Source organism: Leptinotarsa decemlineata, unplaced genomic scaffold (assembly GCF_025532065.1).
Source record: "Leptinotarsa decemlineata unplaced genomic scaffold, Ldec_3_MD MMD2_P_RNA_scaffold_5, whole genome shotgun sequence".
In the NCBI taxonomy this organism is placed as follows: domain Eukaryota; kingdom Metazoa; phylum Arthropoda; class Insecta; order Coleoptera; family Chrysomelidae; genus Leptinotarsa; species Leptinotarsa decemlineata.
The window spans coordinates 11,310,595-11,326,704 of NW_027412532.1; the positions used below are offsets into that span (position 1 = coordinate 11,310,595).

The following is a 16,110-nucleotide window of genomic DNA, read 5'->3' on the forward strand; positions in this document are numbered from 1 at the left end:
GTACCGTGGTTGAACAAGATCTAGATGAGAAACTTCAACTTCATGGTTCTGTTATACCACTTTGCTCACATTCGACAAATAAAATCACACAAAGAACAGTCCCAAACTGTTTTTCTTCAAATTTAGGCAAGTGCAAGTAAAAAACTTACGATTGTCCGTGGAACACTTACAATCCTGGCAAAACCACAGTGATTTTCTTTAAATTATTTAATCCATTAAGATTTTGCATCTTATTGAGTCAGTTTAGGCAACATAAAATTGCTTTTGGGGGAACATCAATAAAAATGATCAACCAGATCCGCAGAGCTTTTCTTAAGGCACGGTAAGAATTCTGATGTTCACCTTCAACCGGAAGCAGATCCGTTCAGCAGTATTCAGTGGATTGAAAATTCCACAACCACTGGTTGACAATGCCAGGAATTCAATACAAATTAATTGTACAAATAATATCCATTTGGACCAAGAGATAAAAGGCATTTTTGAAGACTGGTAGTTGAAGATTGTAACTGAAAGAAGTTACACCTATATGTAATAGGTATTAAGTTCTTAATCTTGAGAAAGTCAAAAAGATAGGTTTGCTTTTGTTTTGTGATTAACGTAATATGATTTCTTTGAAAACTATAGAAAATGGTGACATATATACTACATTCGTGACGGTAAAATATAAAGCCGCATCTATCGATATAGAAGGAAAATTTATCCTATTCGCCGATAACACCACAATATTAGGGCGTGATAAAACTTTATGTAATCTCCACGAGATCATAAGTGCAGATATAAAAAAATTAAAAAAGTGGTGCGACTCTAATCTGCTGTCTTTCAATATTTCCAAAACAAATTTAAAATCATTCCGCTGCTTTATTGACAGCATTCCTTTACCAACACAGGACGCGGACAGGATATTTGAAGACAGACCTAGTACTAAATTTTTGGGGGTAATAATTGATAATAAACTCAAATTTGCTGATCACATTGTAACCCTCAATAAAAAGCTAGCCTCAGGGTGTTTTGCAGTGAGAATAACTTATAAGGATCATGGTTTGTCTGCCGCTAAATCGGCTTATTTCTCACTTGTTGAGTCGCATTTAAGGTATGGAATTCCTTTTTGGGGAGTATGTTGCAAAACTCAAATGCAGACGGTGTTCATTATTCAGAAAAGGGCTATAAGATTCGTGTGCAATGCCAAAAGTCGAGACTCCTGCAAACCACTATTTGAATTACATAAAATCTTGACAGTTTTTGGAATCTTTATTTTAGAAAAAGTATGTTTGATTAACAAACCAAATTTATATTCAGTGGTTACTCCAATTATTAAGCCCTTCATCAATCTAACGACCTAAGATTACCCATACTAGCCTCTACTCTAGTCAAAGACTATAATGGTCTCAAGATGTTTAATCATTTACCTGACCATATTAAAATTTTAGAGGATAACTGTGTATTTCGAAAATCAGTAAAAGACTCATTATGTTGTAGACCCTATTATAGTTTAGAAGAGTTCTATGAGGACCGCTTTCTCTAAGTTATTTTGTCAACTGTATGTTTTATTAAACTAAGTTTGGTATGCTGCATTTGAATATTTGAAACTGTTTTAGTATTTTTTTATTGTATGATATCTTCAATCAATTTTAATATTATTTGTACCTACCCTATATATGTATATGTGTGTGTATAGATATGTATATCTGCATCTGTATATGCGAGTATATATGTATATATGTATATATATATATATATATATATATATATATATATATATATATATATATATATATATATACATACACACATATACATATATATATATATATATATACATACACACATATACATATATATATATATATATATATATATATATATATATATATATATATATATATATATGTTTATGTTTCTGATGACCGATGAAAATTTGCAGCTTTGTCAAAATAAGACCTAATGTTCTTTGGGCAATTAAGCTGATATTTATCATTATTATTATTAATGAAGGGTGTCTGAAGGAATACACTTGTGGTTTCAACTCAGCTTTAATTTTTCTACATTAAGTTGTCACAATAAAAAATATTTGAAATACTTTTTTGCAGAAAGAAAAATTCCCACTCGGAAGTAGCATCCTTTCAATCACAAAAGCAGACCCCCGTTAGTGGTGCCAAGAAAATCAGCAACCCCATGTTCGGTGGCAGATCTGGGACGCCAACTGCATCTGCCTTGGGCGGGATTTCCAGCGAGATGAAGTCGAGGATACCCAGTCCGAAAGTGCACCCCGCCCCTCAACCTCCGCCTGTGTGGCCTTCATCGGACGCTTCTAACAGGGTGAAGAAATTGAGTTGGGGTGATGATCGAGTGAGTACTTCAGTTCATGTACCAAAAATGTGCAATCGCCAATGAGAAATAAGGAGTTATGATTTGTTTTTTAAATTAATTCGGTATGTACGAAGCCGTAGAAGAGCCACACTATAAGATTTTATTTCATTTCGACTTTTTCCTCGAGATTTCAGACTTTGAAAAAGTGAAGAACTCGAAAAGATGCAAGTCGAAATCTTGATGAAAACCACTACATGGCCCTTCCAACATGTTTGGATTTTTTATTCACGTCGGTCGATCAAAAATCCTGGAAATGTTTGCATTTTTTGTACTAGACTCAGTATTCCTCCTGTTGTTTTCTCTGTTTTGCCTAGGAAGTATTCAGCTAGTTACTCAGCATTTACTGTGAAAAATCTATACACACTAACCCAGCCAAACATAAGTGTTCACACTTAACAAACTGTGTTAAAATATTATGACTATACAAAGATTTTTTCAATATACTGCCTCTCCGAATTGTCGTTCCGGTTTTCTGTCTTTATGTTGTGCTAGTTATGTTTCTACTAGTAGCGCCCCCTGCGGCGTGGCGCCCCCCTGGCCTATCTGACCTGTATGTTGTGTATCCTGGGATGCGGAAATTGTTGTTGCTACGTATCCTTATCTCCTGGATTGCCATGACATCTATGCTTAGCCGTGATAACAGTTCTGGGAGCTCGTTTTTCCTTTCTGTGGCACCGTTGATGTTCCACGATCCTATTTTTAGCGATTCTAATCATTCTGGAATCCGTGCTGGCATTGTTTTCCAGATGCGTGTAGTAATGCAGCTAATACCGCTTGCGCGATCCTCTGCTGCTCGGTCGAAAGATTTCCTAAGACATACATTAGGTCATTGCTGGTTTCGTCTGTCTGCGGTGGTGTCTTTTTGGCTGTCGGCTGTTGTCTAGGCCTCTGACTTTCCACTTGTCTGGGCCTGTTCCATGCTGTTTTCGTCGATCTGGGCAACATTTTGCAACCCCCTTGTAGCTCGTCGGATGTGCTTCCAGACAGTTAGCGCATTTCGTTGGCATATCCCTGGTCTTCTTATAGTCTCGGCTCTCGTGGTTTTCACCACATTTCACATATCGTTATGCGTTCCCGAAGAACTGACACCTGTGACATTGAGACACTTGTCCCTTATTTGTTCTTAGCGGTTCCGCCCGCACTATGAGATTCACGCACGTTCTCAGTGCGAAGATCTTTTCCTCTGTTTTTGGCACTTTTACCAGGAATAGAGATAGCGTGTTCCTTATGCGCCTTGATTTCATTCGGTGACATTCAATCACATTGAATCTTTGTTTTACGAGGTCATTTGTGACATCCTCCGCCTCCACATTTTCTGGGATTCCGAGGATAACAGCATGTAAAGGAATCTCCTTCTCAATAGAGTAAGTATGGAAGTCCAGTTTCCTGTCTTCCATATATCTGGTGACTTTACGACATTCTGTCTCGTCGTTGAATGTATATAGATGTCATCCTTTATTAGTTTAGCTTTGTTATATTTAATCTTCTTTATTTCAAGATCCTTAGAAATCTCGTTCCATTTCCTTGAATCGTGGCGCACGATTGGTGGTGGCATTGTGTTGTCTGCCGTTGTTTCTGCCGCTTTTTCAGCGGTTGGCAGCACTTCTTTATTTGTTGGTCATACTTTTTCAGTTGGCGCAACTGCTGGCTCATTATTGATCGGTGCTTCTGCTTTTTTTTTCAGTAGTTGGCACCATTTCTTCAACGGCAGCTGTTTTCTGTGTCAACGTGTATATGGCCTCGTGTTCGTCGTTTTTTGCTTTTTCCGCTTTCTCTTGCGCTAAGCGCCATCTAATGCGTCAGTTTGGCTTCTTCTCTACTTTTTCGAATCCGTCTTCCGAATCGGATTCTGTACTCTCTGCTGGGCTGCGTGGCCTTTTGAAGGTTCGCGAGTCCACTTTATTATTTCCTCCTTCAGGGTGTTTTTTGTCACTTACTTTTTGTTGTTTTCGGGTCTCTTCTTCAGGGAGTGTATTTTCGTTGTCCTTATTTTTCCCTTTTTCAGGGTGTGATTTTTCGTTTTCCTTCCTAGTTTTTTCGCAGTCTTTCTTTTTCTTTCCTTTCTCCAGTTCCAATATCCTTGCTTTCATGCTTTTAAGTTCCTCCATCAGTTTGGTAATGTTGTTATCATATTCTCTGTCCACTTCCCAGAGTTGGCGATTCTCATCGGCCAGTTTCTCTATTATTTGGTCCATCCTTCAATGGCACAAGAAATTTTTATCTGAAAATAAATATTAGTTTGCGTGCATTGCACACGAGTAATCCTGATAAAAACTTTGGTTTTTGCTCCTAGGTAGTTTTTATTGTTCACAGTAGAACTTACTTCAGTACTATTCACTTTCGTCTCAATACATCTGATCGCTACGAATGCTCGACTCGAACTAAAACCAAAAACTTTCTTTCCCAAACATTAATCTCTCCTAAAAATATACCATTTCAGTTTAATCGTAACAAGATTATAATGAATAAAAACGCTTGTTAAGTTGGTTAAAACTGATTTAAGTACGTGGAGAAACCGGACCAAAGTATAACCTAACAAAGTGCTACATTAAAGTGTGTTAAACTGCAACATTCCAAAGTTAGAAATAATATGCAGGGCTAGAAAAATGCAGAAGTCAACAGCAAACTACATGAAACAATCGTTATCATTACACTTTAGTCGAAGCTGGAATCTTATGTGGAAAACTCCATCAAGACAGAATTATGACTTAAGTGCAATTAGTCAGCAGCTGTCAGATTGTCTGTCAATGTACAACTATGCGAAAAAAAGTGAAAATTGAATTTGGTAAAATACTACCCAGGACTAAACCTTCAAGATCTCAGGAAACCGAAACACCCAGCGAACCAGCAAGTGGTGATGAAGAAAAATCTGCAAAACTAGTGGCAGTGAAATGTGGGAGACCCGAATTCGATATAACTTTCCGCACCATCAAACTATTGACCGCCATGAGCCTATCTCTGATTATTTTATGTATCTTGTTCTCTCTGAAACTATTCGCCTCTTCAATTGGAATTAGAAAACACCTCGGGCAATACATAAACATGGTGTCCGAAGGAGATGGATCGAAGTTGCCTGTACTGCAAGCTATACCAGTGCTGTGTTTCTTTCTGGTGGACGTGGCATTCGTTTTCTTCATCTTTAAAATATTCGATCGGAAGAAGCAGAATAAATTCAATTGGTTTTTGTACATTTTGCTCATGATGTCCGTGGCTTTGATATGCATAACGTTTATTTTACTAATAGTCGTTCTCAGCCACGTATATTCAGAGAATGAAGGTCTGCACAATGGGATAGTCGAAGCGATGAATAATTACTCTGGCAATTCTTTATACAAGAAAAGAATCGACAGGTATGATTCTTATAGGAACATTTTCATTAGATATCTATTCAGAACTAAGTCAAAAACTGGGTTGTAGAAATGTAGGTATACAGACCAATTAAATGATTCCTCGGTAGTTGAAAACATAGATGAAACTACCAGTAATGGTATTAATTGATTGTTCCTTCATTTATTAGAGCAAAAGGTGGAATACTAGACATGCATCCAAGGTTTACTCACTAAAAAATCCTTCCTTGGATGCCATACATTAGCATTGACGATTAACCCAGCAGTTGGTTCCTAAAAAACTAATAAAGAGTCTCTTGGTGATTTGGTTGGCGAGAAGATGGTAGCATATCAAACAACTATTGGACTATAAGGGAGGCCACACTTTCCGCACAAAAACCTTATACAGGGCATTTCTTTAATACCCCCCCTTTTATTTTTTGAACGGGTCAACTCAAAAAATTGAAATTTGGGATAATGCATCAATGCATGAACACTTCATTTTGAACTGAAATTGACAGATGAAACTTTCAAGATGGTGACAGGGCGCCATCTGGGGAAAAAAATTTAATGGAAAGGGGGGTTCTTGTGACACATCATTTTGAAGCTCCTGACGAATACTTCAACACCCTAGAATATGAAGTCAATATCTTCACCTACTACAAAATGGCGGAACATTTAATAATTTTCTGAAGACAAACACATTAATATCGATATTTCTAGAAATATTCCTTTTTATCTGCCATATGGCAATTCCAGCAACCCGATAAGTATTATTAAGTTATTTTTTGTTTATAAAAACGACAAAAAATATCAGTACGACAATGAACATTATTGTTTAGTAAGAATATTCTCATTTAGTTTTCGATTTTACTAGTAGAAAGGTACCACGTCAACAATCTCTAAAATGGTCAATTCTCGTCCATTGGAAAAAAAATTAAAGCGATTTTTATTTACGGTACGACGCGTAACTTCCACGAGACTGAAAGGATTTTCAATGAACACAATGGAGCACCACCACATTACTCCAGACAAGTAAGAAACTATTTGGATACTACTTTTCCGGTCGTTGGATTGACCTTCGAGGTCCTACAAAATGGCCAGCCCGCTCGCCAGATTTGACAGCTTTGGACTTTTCTATGGGCCTATTTGAAGCAAAAGGTGTACGAAACTGAACTTGCTTCAATATTGAATATACTGCAGTGAATAATAAATATTTGTAGAGATATTGACGTTACTGTGTTCGAAAATGTTCGGCGTGAAATATCGGATAGGCTGTTCATATATCAAGAAGTTTAAGGCAACCATTTCGAGCATCTTCTTAACTGACCTCAATACCTCAAGCTTATCATCTCATATTATGCAGTTGAATGTCAATGTATACAGGCAATTATTAAAAGTTCTGCCATTTTGTAGTAGTTGAAGATATTGACATTATATTCTAGTCTTGTGAAGCATTTGTCAGAAGCTTCAAAAAGATGTGTCACAAGACCCCCCTTTCCATTTAATTGTTTTTCCCAGATGGCGCCGAGTCGCCATCTTGAAAGTTTCATATATGTCAATTTCACTTCAAAATAAAGTATTCATGCATTAAATTCATTATCCCAAATTTAAATTTTTTGAGTTGACACGTTTAAAAAATAATAGGGGGGGACATTAAAGAAATGCACTGTATATTACGAATACTGTCTTGTTATGTGTAGCCGCTCTTTATCAGTGGTGTCAATAGGAACTTTCAGGAAGCTTTTTAGGATTGAATATCTAGAGTCGGTGAAATGGAACATTTTCTTTCAGTGTCATTTGGACAAATAACATCACAATCACCTTGCCAAATTACGGTAATTAACGTGAAAACGGAAAATGGGTTATAAACACATGTGTGCATACCGTGTTTGGACGCAAACTCGTGGTTTCGAAGAACTGTTAGCTACTTTCATAACCTAATAAACTACTTGTGGTCAGGCAACGGCAGATCTTCTCTTGTGAACTGAAAAAATGTCACATTGATATCACACCAATTTGCTATTGGAGTAAACTTAAGAACATAAGGGATATGATTACAAAGACCTTCACCAAAAAGCTGAATAAATCATATCTTTGAATAAGTTGACTCCGATATTGAAAATAACATCATATTCGTTCAATATTTTGTTTCACGAAAAACTCAAATTGTGTTTTTGGGGAGATAACATAAATATCCTACGATATCAATAAATGAGCCTAGGTATTTCATCTCATGAATAAAATGAAATTATGTTGTAAGCAGTGAAAGATGGGAAATTGTCTATCACTTATAATCTACGAAAATACAAAGCATTCGTCTTGCATTGACGAAGTAGACCACTTTCAACAAGTAGTAAACGAAATCTGAGAACCTGCTTCTTCGTGACAACTCTCCTGAAATCTTAGGATCCCCCTAGAAAGTTCATTTTCTTTTTCAAAGGTTGCAGATTGAATTCCAATGCTGTGGAAGCAAGAAATACGACGAGTGGTACAACATAAAATGGTACGATACCAGCTTGGTGAAAAAAGCAGCAACAGACAACACCCAAGGAAACACTCCCTTCAGCTGTTGTTCGATATCTTCGATCTTCCCCTGCATCCACCACAATATCGAAACCACCGGCAAAGCATATCTGTACACCCCCGAGCAAAACCTCAGTATTTCTACCAAAGGCTGTTACGATGGACTCAGAAAGAAAACGAAAGAAGTGGGATGGAGTATAGTTGGAAACTTGGTTTTGTTCATCATTCTGCAAGTTGCTTTGGTGATTTGTTTGCGGTTTTTGCAAACGGCACATTATGCAAAGAATAGGTTCGAGGGTCACAGCAGGCTATATACCGTGTGGCTCTTCGGATGTGCATCAGCCGGGAAAAATTTGACAGTCGTGCCTCCTGAACCTCCACCGGTTCCCGAAGAACTGATGAGCTAAAAATATCCATATATTTCAATGTTCCTGTATTGAGTATTGATTATAGCGATTTTTGAAAAACAAGTTTTAGCAGTTTTTATCAATCAGAAAATATTACTTGAAAAAATGTTTGTAGTACTTGACTTACTAGGTTTTCAAAATTTTTCAGAAAACAAGAAAATACATATTCCTTGATTAATTTTCGAACCATTCATCTCTCTCAACTTTCAACACAGTAGGATCTGGTAAATACCTGCCGGAAAAGAACAGTGGCGGCGCAAGATCTAAATTTAATTTGGGCAAGGTACATTTCGCGAGACCCTCTGGTGATGCAAGAAGAAGGGTTTATAAAAAAATCGAATAAAACAATTTTTCATTCATTAAGAAACACTAAAACTTATACTTGTGTACTTTTTTGGAATATTAAACAACAAAATTGAAAAAAAATCGACTCAAAAGTGATAAAAAAAAAGAATGTCTGGGTAGCCGTATTAAAACCCCAGTTGAAGTCACTGATATACTGTTATTTACTCACTTTAGTTAAAGAAACAAAAATTTTCTTTTATTGCTGAACCAGATTCTTACTTTATCTCTATCTTTTTTAGTGCCTAAGCCTGACATGATTGATAAATTAGAAAGAATGCACCAATATTCTGTAACCTGTTAAAAAAATAATAACATTTGATGGTAATTTTCTCTTTCTTTAGGTACCTATAATTAACTTATAAAGAATTGGACTAATGAGTCTGAATGAAAATTGGATGAATATAATACATAATAAGAATATTACTTTGTATATTATCTACTTTAATATTTCACGTAATATATGTTTAATAAAATATAATACATACAATGAAAAAAATGGTGAATTCTAGCAATTCCAGAGAAATAAATTATATCTAGACATAATTTTTAATCATGTAATGTTTTGTAAAGAAAACTATAAAAAAATGAGTATGAGTATAATGAATACTTCTTACCTCATTTTTGATAAATAAAATGAAGGCAAATGCTATTATTTTTCTTCAGGACACAATCCGAATTTCTACTTATTAAACACTTGTTATCGTTTTGAAACTATGTAACACTATTACTTATTGTCACATCAAATACTATTAGAAATTATACTATAGGAACATGGAGGAAGATTGCGTCTGCCTGTGATACTTTGATTGGTTTTCTATTAAGGGGAAGTCCCGAGGTTTCTCACCGGGGATTCCCCGGTTGCGATTGCCTCTCAACGCCAAGTATTGTTGCCAGACTAAATAAAAACGAATGATTAGAAACGACAAAGATGATAATTTTTTAAATAATTATTTCATAACTTAACATGCTTTCGTGCGCCGAAGTTAAATACCTTTAGGTTGAGAATTTTCTAACGTATTATCTATAAAAAAAACCATGACGTGTGCTTTTGGATTTTCCATACCTACGTTTTATAAATTATTTTCGGCTTTGAGGCGCGAGGCTCTTTGCACCGCGAGGCTGTCGGCGGTGGCGCCTTACGCCGCCTCTGGAAAAGAACTTCTTTCCCGTGAATTTTATCAGTTTGGACTTAAGTTCGGACATTAGTTAGTTCTACTATCATTCGAATTATGTGAAAGATCAAATAAAATTAGTATGAATAGTTAAAATGTCAATTATATTAAGCATTAAGACCTGGAATGTAAATACAATTGAACGAATAAAATAATTCAGATACAAAATGAAAATGACTACAGAGTAAAAAGAAATAAAAAAAGAAATTCTTCTCTCTCCGCTTCACCGGTTTAGTGGGAGTTGACAGTTTTTCCGCTTGATTAAAGGTTTCCATATGTTGCGTATCTCTACGCTAGCTTGGCTAAATGCATCGTTGGGCAACAAACATGCAGCTTCTTTGAATTTCCTCTTAAACCAGTGTTCCTTCCTGTGGATGATCTCAGCTTGGGACCACTTGATGTTATGTTGATGAGTCCAATGATATATTTTCATTAGTTCGGAATTCCATTGTCTAATATGATATAAAATGATTTGAAATCCCTAAAAGAGTCAATAAAATTAAAAAGATTAGCTGAACAATTACAATTATACTAAGCAAAAAACTGAGATTACAATGAAATAAAATACAAGCAACAATTGAAAATTGAACCATTAACAAGAAATGAAAATTCAAAATTAAAAGTGTTCAAGCCAAGTTACTTCACGACGTTTCGATTGTTAGTATCCACAATCGTCTTCGGGTGATGACTGGACTTATTCCTCCGAGAGATGACTATTTATGGGTCATTCAAGTGCATTCACTTATTCCCTCTTTCCTTCTCCGCTTCACTGGTTTAGCGGGAGCTGACCGTTTGGCGGGAGCTGACCGTTTGGCGGAAGCCGACTGTTTGGCGGCTGTTTTTCGTTTGATTATGGGTTTCCATATATTGCGTAACCTTACGCTAGCTTGGCTAAATGCGTTGTTGGACAACATATATGCGGCTTCATTGAATTTTCTCTTAAACCAGTGTTTCTCCTTGTGGATGATTTCAGTTTGAGAGCACTTGGTGTTATGGTAATGAATCGAAACATGCTCTACTATTCCAGATTTGCTGGTTTCTCCTCGCTGTGTATGTTTCTTGTGCTCGTCAATGCGAACTCGCAGAGTATCCGGTAAATGCAATTCTTGGAATCGCAGTTCGCGTTTGGTGGCCTCGTTTTCGTGAGGCTGTGAGGTTGTGCTCATTTTAATTTTTTTCATTTTTATTTCTTTCTACTCTGTGATCACTTACATTTTGTATCTTGAATATTTCATTCGTTTCAATGTATTTTCATTTCAGGTTTTATTGCTTAATATGAGTTACATTTCAGCTATTTATTCTAATATATTTTTTCTTTCATGAATTTCGAATCATTATAGAGTCATATTAGACAGTGGGAGTCCGAACTAATGGAATTCACCATGAAACATTGTCAAACACTCATAAACAAACGACTACTTTCCCGGCTAATATCAAACATTTATGAAAGTTTCCTTACTAGGAATTTTTAATTTGATTTATGTTGACATGTTAATACATGGCATGATTTTTCCCGCTTGAGGCATTATTCACGAGATGGAACTGTTACTAGTTAACAAATCTTTCTCAAAGTAGTTTTTTACCGTCATGCGTTTATCACATCCTGATTGTTTGGAAAAGCCATTAACTTGAGTTCTATTAAAAATAATTTGTTTTTATGGGATTGTCGATAAATTCCAGGAGAATTAAGTTTTGCCATCGGATCTCTATTGGTATTCTGTCTCGGATCTATAATTACATGCTATATTGATACATTGAGGAGGTCGCAACGCAAAGCTGCCTACCACCGCTGAAGATGCCCATCGTAGTTACTGGCGAAATGTTCTCTCTCTCCATTGGACAACGGAAAAGAAAAACCTGTTCAACTTATTTTGGACAGGCGTCGTAGAATCAGTAAATAACATGGAATATATTATATTGGATTCCAGGACGTAGGCTACGGAGGCACATCTTCATCGGCAGCAGGAGGTTGCATATTATAATGAGGATCTAGAAGTAGGGTGAAAGTAACCAGGTTCAATTCAATGTCGCAAAAACCCAGGCATCGGTTTTCTCCAACAAGATGAATGTCTCCGAACCGGATATAATATATGTCAGGTCAGACAATTCTGATTTCTGCTTCGATAAGTTTGTTGGGGGTTGAAATGTCTTGGCACAATCATGTCGCTGGAATTGCAAAGGCTGCTTCTCAGAAGCTCGACATACTGTTCCGAACCAGAAAACTATACGCACCTCAGCAACTTTCGATGCTTTATAAAACTGATATCAAACCTTTTTAAAGTATTGTTCTCATGTATGGAGCTCTGCCCTCAATCATACCATGAAGTTGCTGGACTCCATCCAGAAAAGAGCCATCCGCCTGATTGGAGACGCGAACATCACGTGCAACCTTGATAGCCTGAAACATTGAAGAAAGGTTAGAGATTTGTCTTTCTTCTATAGATACTTTCACGGGAGGTGTTCAAGTTACTTGACACATTTGATTCCACTAAGAGCGGTACATATCAGAAATACGCGACAGACTGTGGCTGTTCATCGCTTTGAAGTTCAACTCAGTACACCTCAAATTTCACTGTTTAAGAACTCTTTCATCTGGAGAACTGCGTTTATGTGGAATAAACTTAATGAGAACGTTTTTCAAAATGGATTTAATCTCCATGCAGCGATTCAAATCCAATGTGAATCGCTACTTTCGCACAGGCACCGCTCTGGGAGCGCCTTAACGATTTTCCTGTAGTGCTCGTGTTTTGTCTTTAGAAAAAAGATATTCATTTTTCAGTTCTTTTTATCAAATTGTTTTGATTTCTTTCAACTACTCAAACTTTTGGTAGAAGTACTTTTAGTGACTCATACGTTATTTACGACAGTGCCAAATATTCTATAGCATGTTTTCACTGGTTTCCGGGTTTTGCCGTGGTCTTCTTTAGTTGCAATCTCAAAACGTATTTAGTTGATACGTCAAGAAGAGTACTTCAACCACGCCACTGAAGATGACTGCCGCAGTTGCAGTTGAAACGTTTGGAGATTGTAACCAATGAAGACCACGGCAAAACCCGGAAACCAACCAAAACATTGACGACAGCCGTGAAAGCCGACATTCCTATGTTCCATAGCATTCTACGATGCACTATTTTTCCAGATATTGAGTTATATATTATTGTTTAGACTATTCATGAACAAACTTTCCAAAAAAATTGCATGGCATGAGCCAAGCGATATCCCGGGATCCTTAGCATCTTTTCTAATAGTGACTCGATGATTCTCTAAAACAATTTTCCTCACTTTCTCAACATTTTCATTGGTTGTTAATGCACTGGGGCGTCATCCACATCTTCTGTGAAAAACTTGTACAACTTGTAACCATATTTATGTCTCAGAGTACAATCATCGTATGCCATTGTCAACATTTCAAATGTTTTTGAGCACCGAATTCAAAATTTCTCTTAACTTCTAACTTTAATACGCCTCACCAACAAACTGAACATGCTAAACAGTTGAAACTGTGAACATATGTTCGAGACTAGTGTACCAACATGAAAAACAAAAAAATCGCTAATTGAATATACGAATATCGAATTTGAATCTGAAAATGGATACTTTTCAATTGGACCGGCTTACAAAACATTGGCCTATCAGATATAATTTACATATCTGTTTGTGTTCCTTTTTTTCTTCACTATTCGAGGATGATTCGGGTTATTTATATCCAGTTGAACTTTCGAGTGTTATAAATATGTTTTATAACACACAGTTGGTTCATCTTAACGTCCGCAAGTCACGTTATATTTTGTTTTCTATAGAACATTACTCACCTCATGTCATTAACAGTACTGCAATATCATTTGTGATTATTATTATTAACGATATTGTTCTTTTCAGAATGAAGCAGGAAGCGCTGAACATGTAAATGAACCGGAAAGTACGCCAAAGTTACAAAGTAATACGAACTTGACAGTATATTTTTGAATGTATTTTTTATATAATAAATATTCATTGAATGTAAAATGTGTAAACTCTTATGTCAATTTTCTAATAAAAACTGTGAAACAAATTATGCGAATTTTGAATGTAAACAAACTAACAACTAAGCTATAACACAGCCGTATTCTTTTCATATATCGATAACTTCTAAATAGTAGAAGTCAGGTCAGTGAGGGAAAATAAAAATCTGTGGTTCTGTCATTGACATCAAGTTTCTGAGCAAATTAGAGTTGTGTGTAGCAGTAAATTGGTTAAGGCTTTCGCAGCCAAGATTTTCAGTGTTACGATCTTCGTTCGGGTTTAAAGGCCGTCGTGGTTTGGAACTGTATCCTAACGTTTCGCCAGCACGAGTGGCTGGCTTCTTCAGAGGTCTATTCTCCTGATGGCTCACCGATGACTAGTGATTTCTAGTTCGTAAGCTGTATTTATGTTGACACAGGTAGCCGTTATCTGGAGACATGGGAGGGACAGACTGAACCTATTTCTAGACCACATAAATGCTCAACACCCTAGCATCAAGTTCACCATGAAGACTGAACAGGAACAACGGATAGCTTTTCTGGATGTACTCGTCGAATGGCGTGGCACAAGACTAACACATAAAGTGTACTGAAAACCGACACACACGGACAGATGCATGCACTTTCGAATCATCATCCAAGTCAAAATTGGGGAATTATCAACACCCTGACCGAACGTGCCCGTAGAATATGTGAACCGGAACACCTACAAGTAGAATTGGAACATCTTCAAGTTGCTTTAAAATCGAATGGATACAATGTAACCGAGATCAACAAGGCCTTAAAACTGAAGACTTCTACAAGTCAAAATAAGGAGGAAACTCAAACGGTTGCGCGTGCGTTTCTACCGTACATCCCCAGGGTTACAGATAGAATCGGAAAAATCCCAAGTGAGCATAATATAAAAACAGTGTTCAAGCCCATCAGGAAAATAAAAAATCCTAAGGAAGCATAACAAAACAACATAACATAACAAAAAAACAGTGTGCAAGCCCACCAGCTGCGGGGGTATACAGTATACCATGCACCTTCAGAAAAGTTCATATCGGTACCACCAAAACATCCATGGGTACAAGGCTGAACGAACGTCGGAGAAAACTGTAGATAATACAAATAGAAAAATCGGCAGTAGCGGAACACGCGTTTAGTGAAGGTGATCATACGATACTGTTTGAAGATGTGAAACTACTTGCGCGCGATTATGGATATCACAGTCGGCTTGTACGGGAAGCCATAGAAAACCATAAACATACAGAAAATTACAACAGAAAAGAGGAGGTGATAACGCTTAACCGTATTTGGAATCCCATACCAAAAAATGCTAAAGTGGCAGCAGTGCAACGCAATGTAACAGGTAATAACACTTCGGCCAATAACAACGCACCAATTAGAAAGTGTCACCATAAATACAGCTTACGAACTAGAAATCACGAGTCATCGGTGAAACATCAGGATGAATAGACGTCTGAAGAAGCCAGCCACTCGTGCTGGCGAAACGTTAAGATACAGTTCCAAAACACGATGGCCTTCCAACTACATCTTGAAAAAATGTCTGATATAACTGGCTCGTGAGTGACTCATCGTTCAAAGAAATAGTTTGGATATGACCAAGTGTTCCTGAATAAAGAAAATTTAAATATATGCTGCACTTACAAAAACTGTGGAGTTCTAATAGTACGGCTTGACTGGTCATCAAGTTAAATTATTTATATTATTGAAATATCTGTAGTAAACTAACTAAATCATATTATGGGAAATAGCAACCACCCGGATATAAATATAAGCTACGGGCTTTAAATGCAAGTTTTGCACATGTACAAAGAATATTAATAGTATTAAAAGCCTACTTTCAGATTCTGGGAACATGTTCTTCATTCTCAGGTCACTTTTGAAAATATTCATTGATGATTTTTTATCCGAAATGACATGTTCATGGTACCTAGCTTATATCAAAATTATATCTACC

At 36.6% G+C, this 16,110-nt stretch overlaps 2 protein-coding genes across 3 annotated transcripts in view; both read left to right on the forward strand.

Moving 5' to 3' along the window:
* Cad96Cb (protocadherin Fat 4-like Cad96Ca) overlaps window positions 1-14,194 on the forward strand; it is a 68,809-nt gene extending 54,615 nt beyond the window's left edge. For both annotated transcript variants that reach the window (XM_074169538.1, XM_074169539.1), the window contains 2 exons: window positions 2,088-2,346; window positions 14,023-14,194. In XM_074169538.1, coding sequence (XP_074025639.1) covers window positions 2,088-2,346; window positions 14,023-14,109 — 346 coding nt within the window. In that variant the 3' untranslated portion in view covers window positions 14,110-14,194. The remainder of the gene's footprint in view (window positions 1-2,087; window positions 2,347-14,022) is intronic.
* Window positions 5,036-8,690, forward strand: LOC111506781 (rod outer segment membrane protein 1). The gene is made up of 2 exons (XM_023161986.2): window positions 5,036-5,717; window positions 8,137-8,690. Exons 1-2 carry the CDS (start codon window positions 5,125-5,127, stop codon window positions 8,624-8,626), a joined length of 1,083 nt encoding a protein of 360 aa, XP_023017754.2. The 5' UTR covers window positions 5,036-5,124; the 3' UTR covers window positions 8,627-8,690.
* Window positions 14,195-16,110: the final 1,916 nt, after the last annotated feature.

What these genes read in the sequence shown, in the direction of transcription:
- LOC111506781 (XM_023161986.2), top strand. Translation starts at nt 5,125, where the DNA reads ATGCGAAAAAAAGTGAAAATTGAATTTGGTAAAATACTACCCAGGACT. An exon ending in TACAAGAAAAGAATCGACAG is followed by an intron (nt 5,718 to 8,136) that starts GTATGATTCTTA and finishes TCTTTTTCAAAG; the next exon opens with GTTGCAGATTGAATTCCAAT.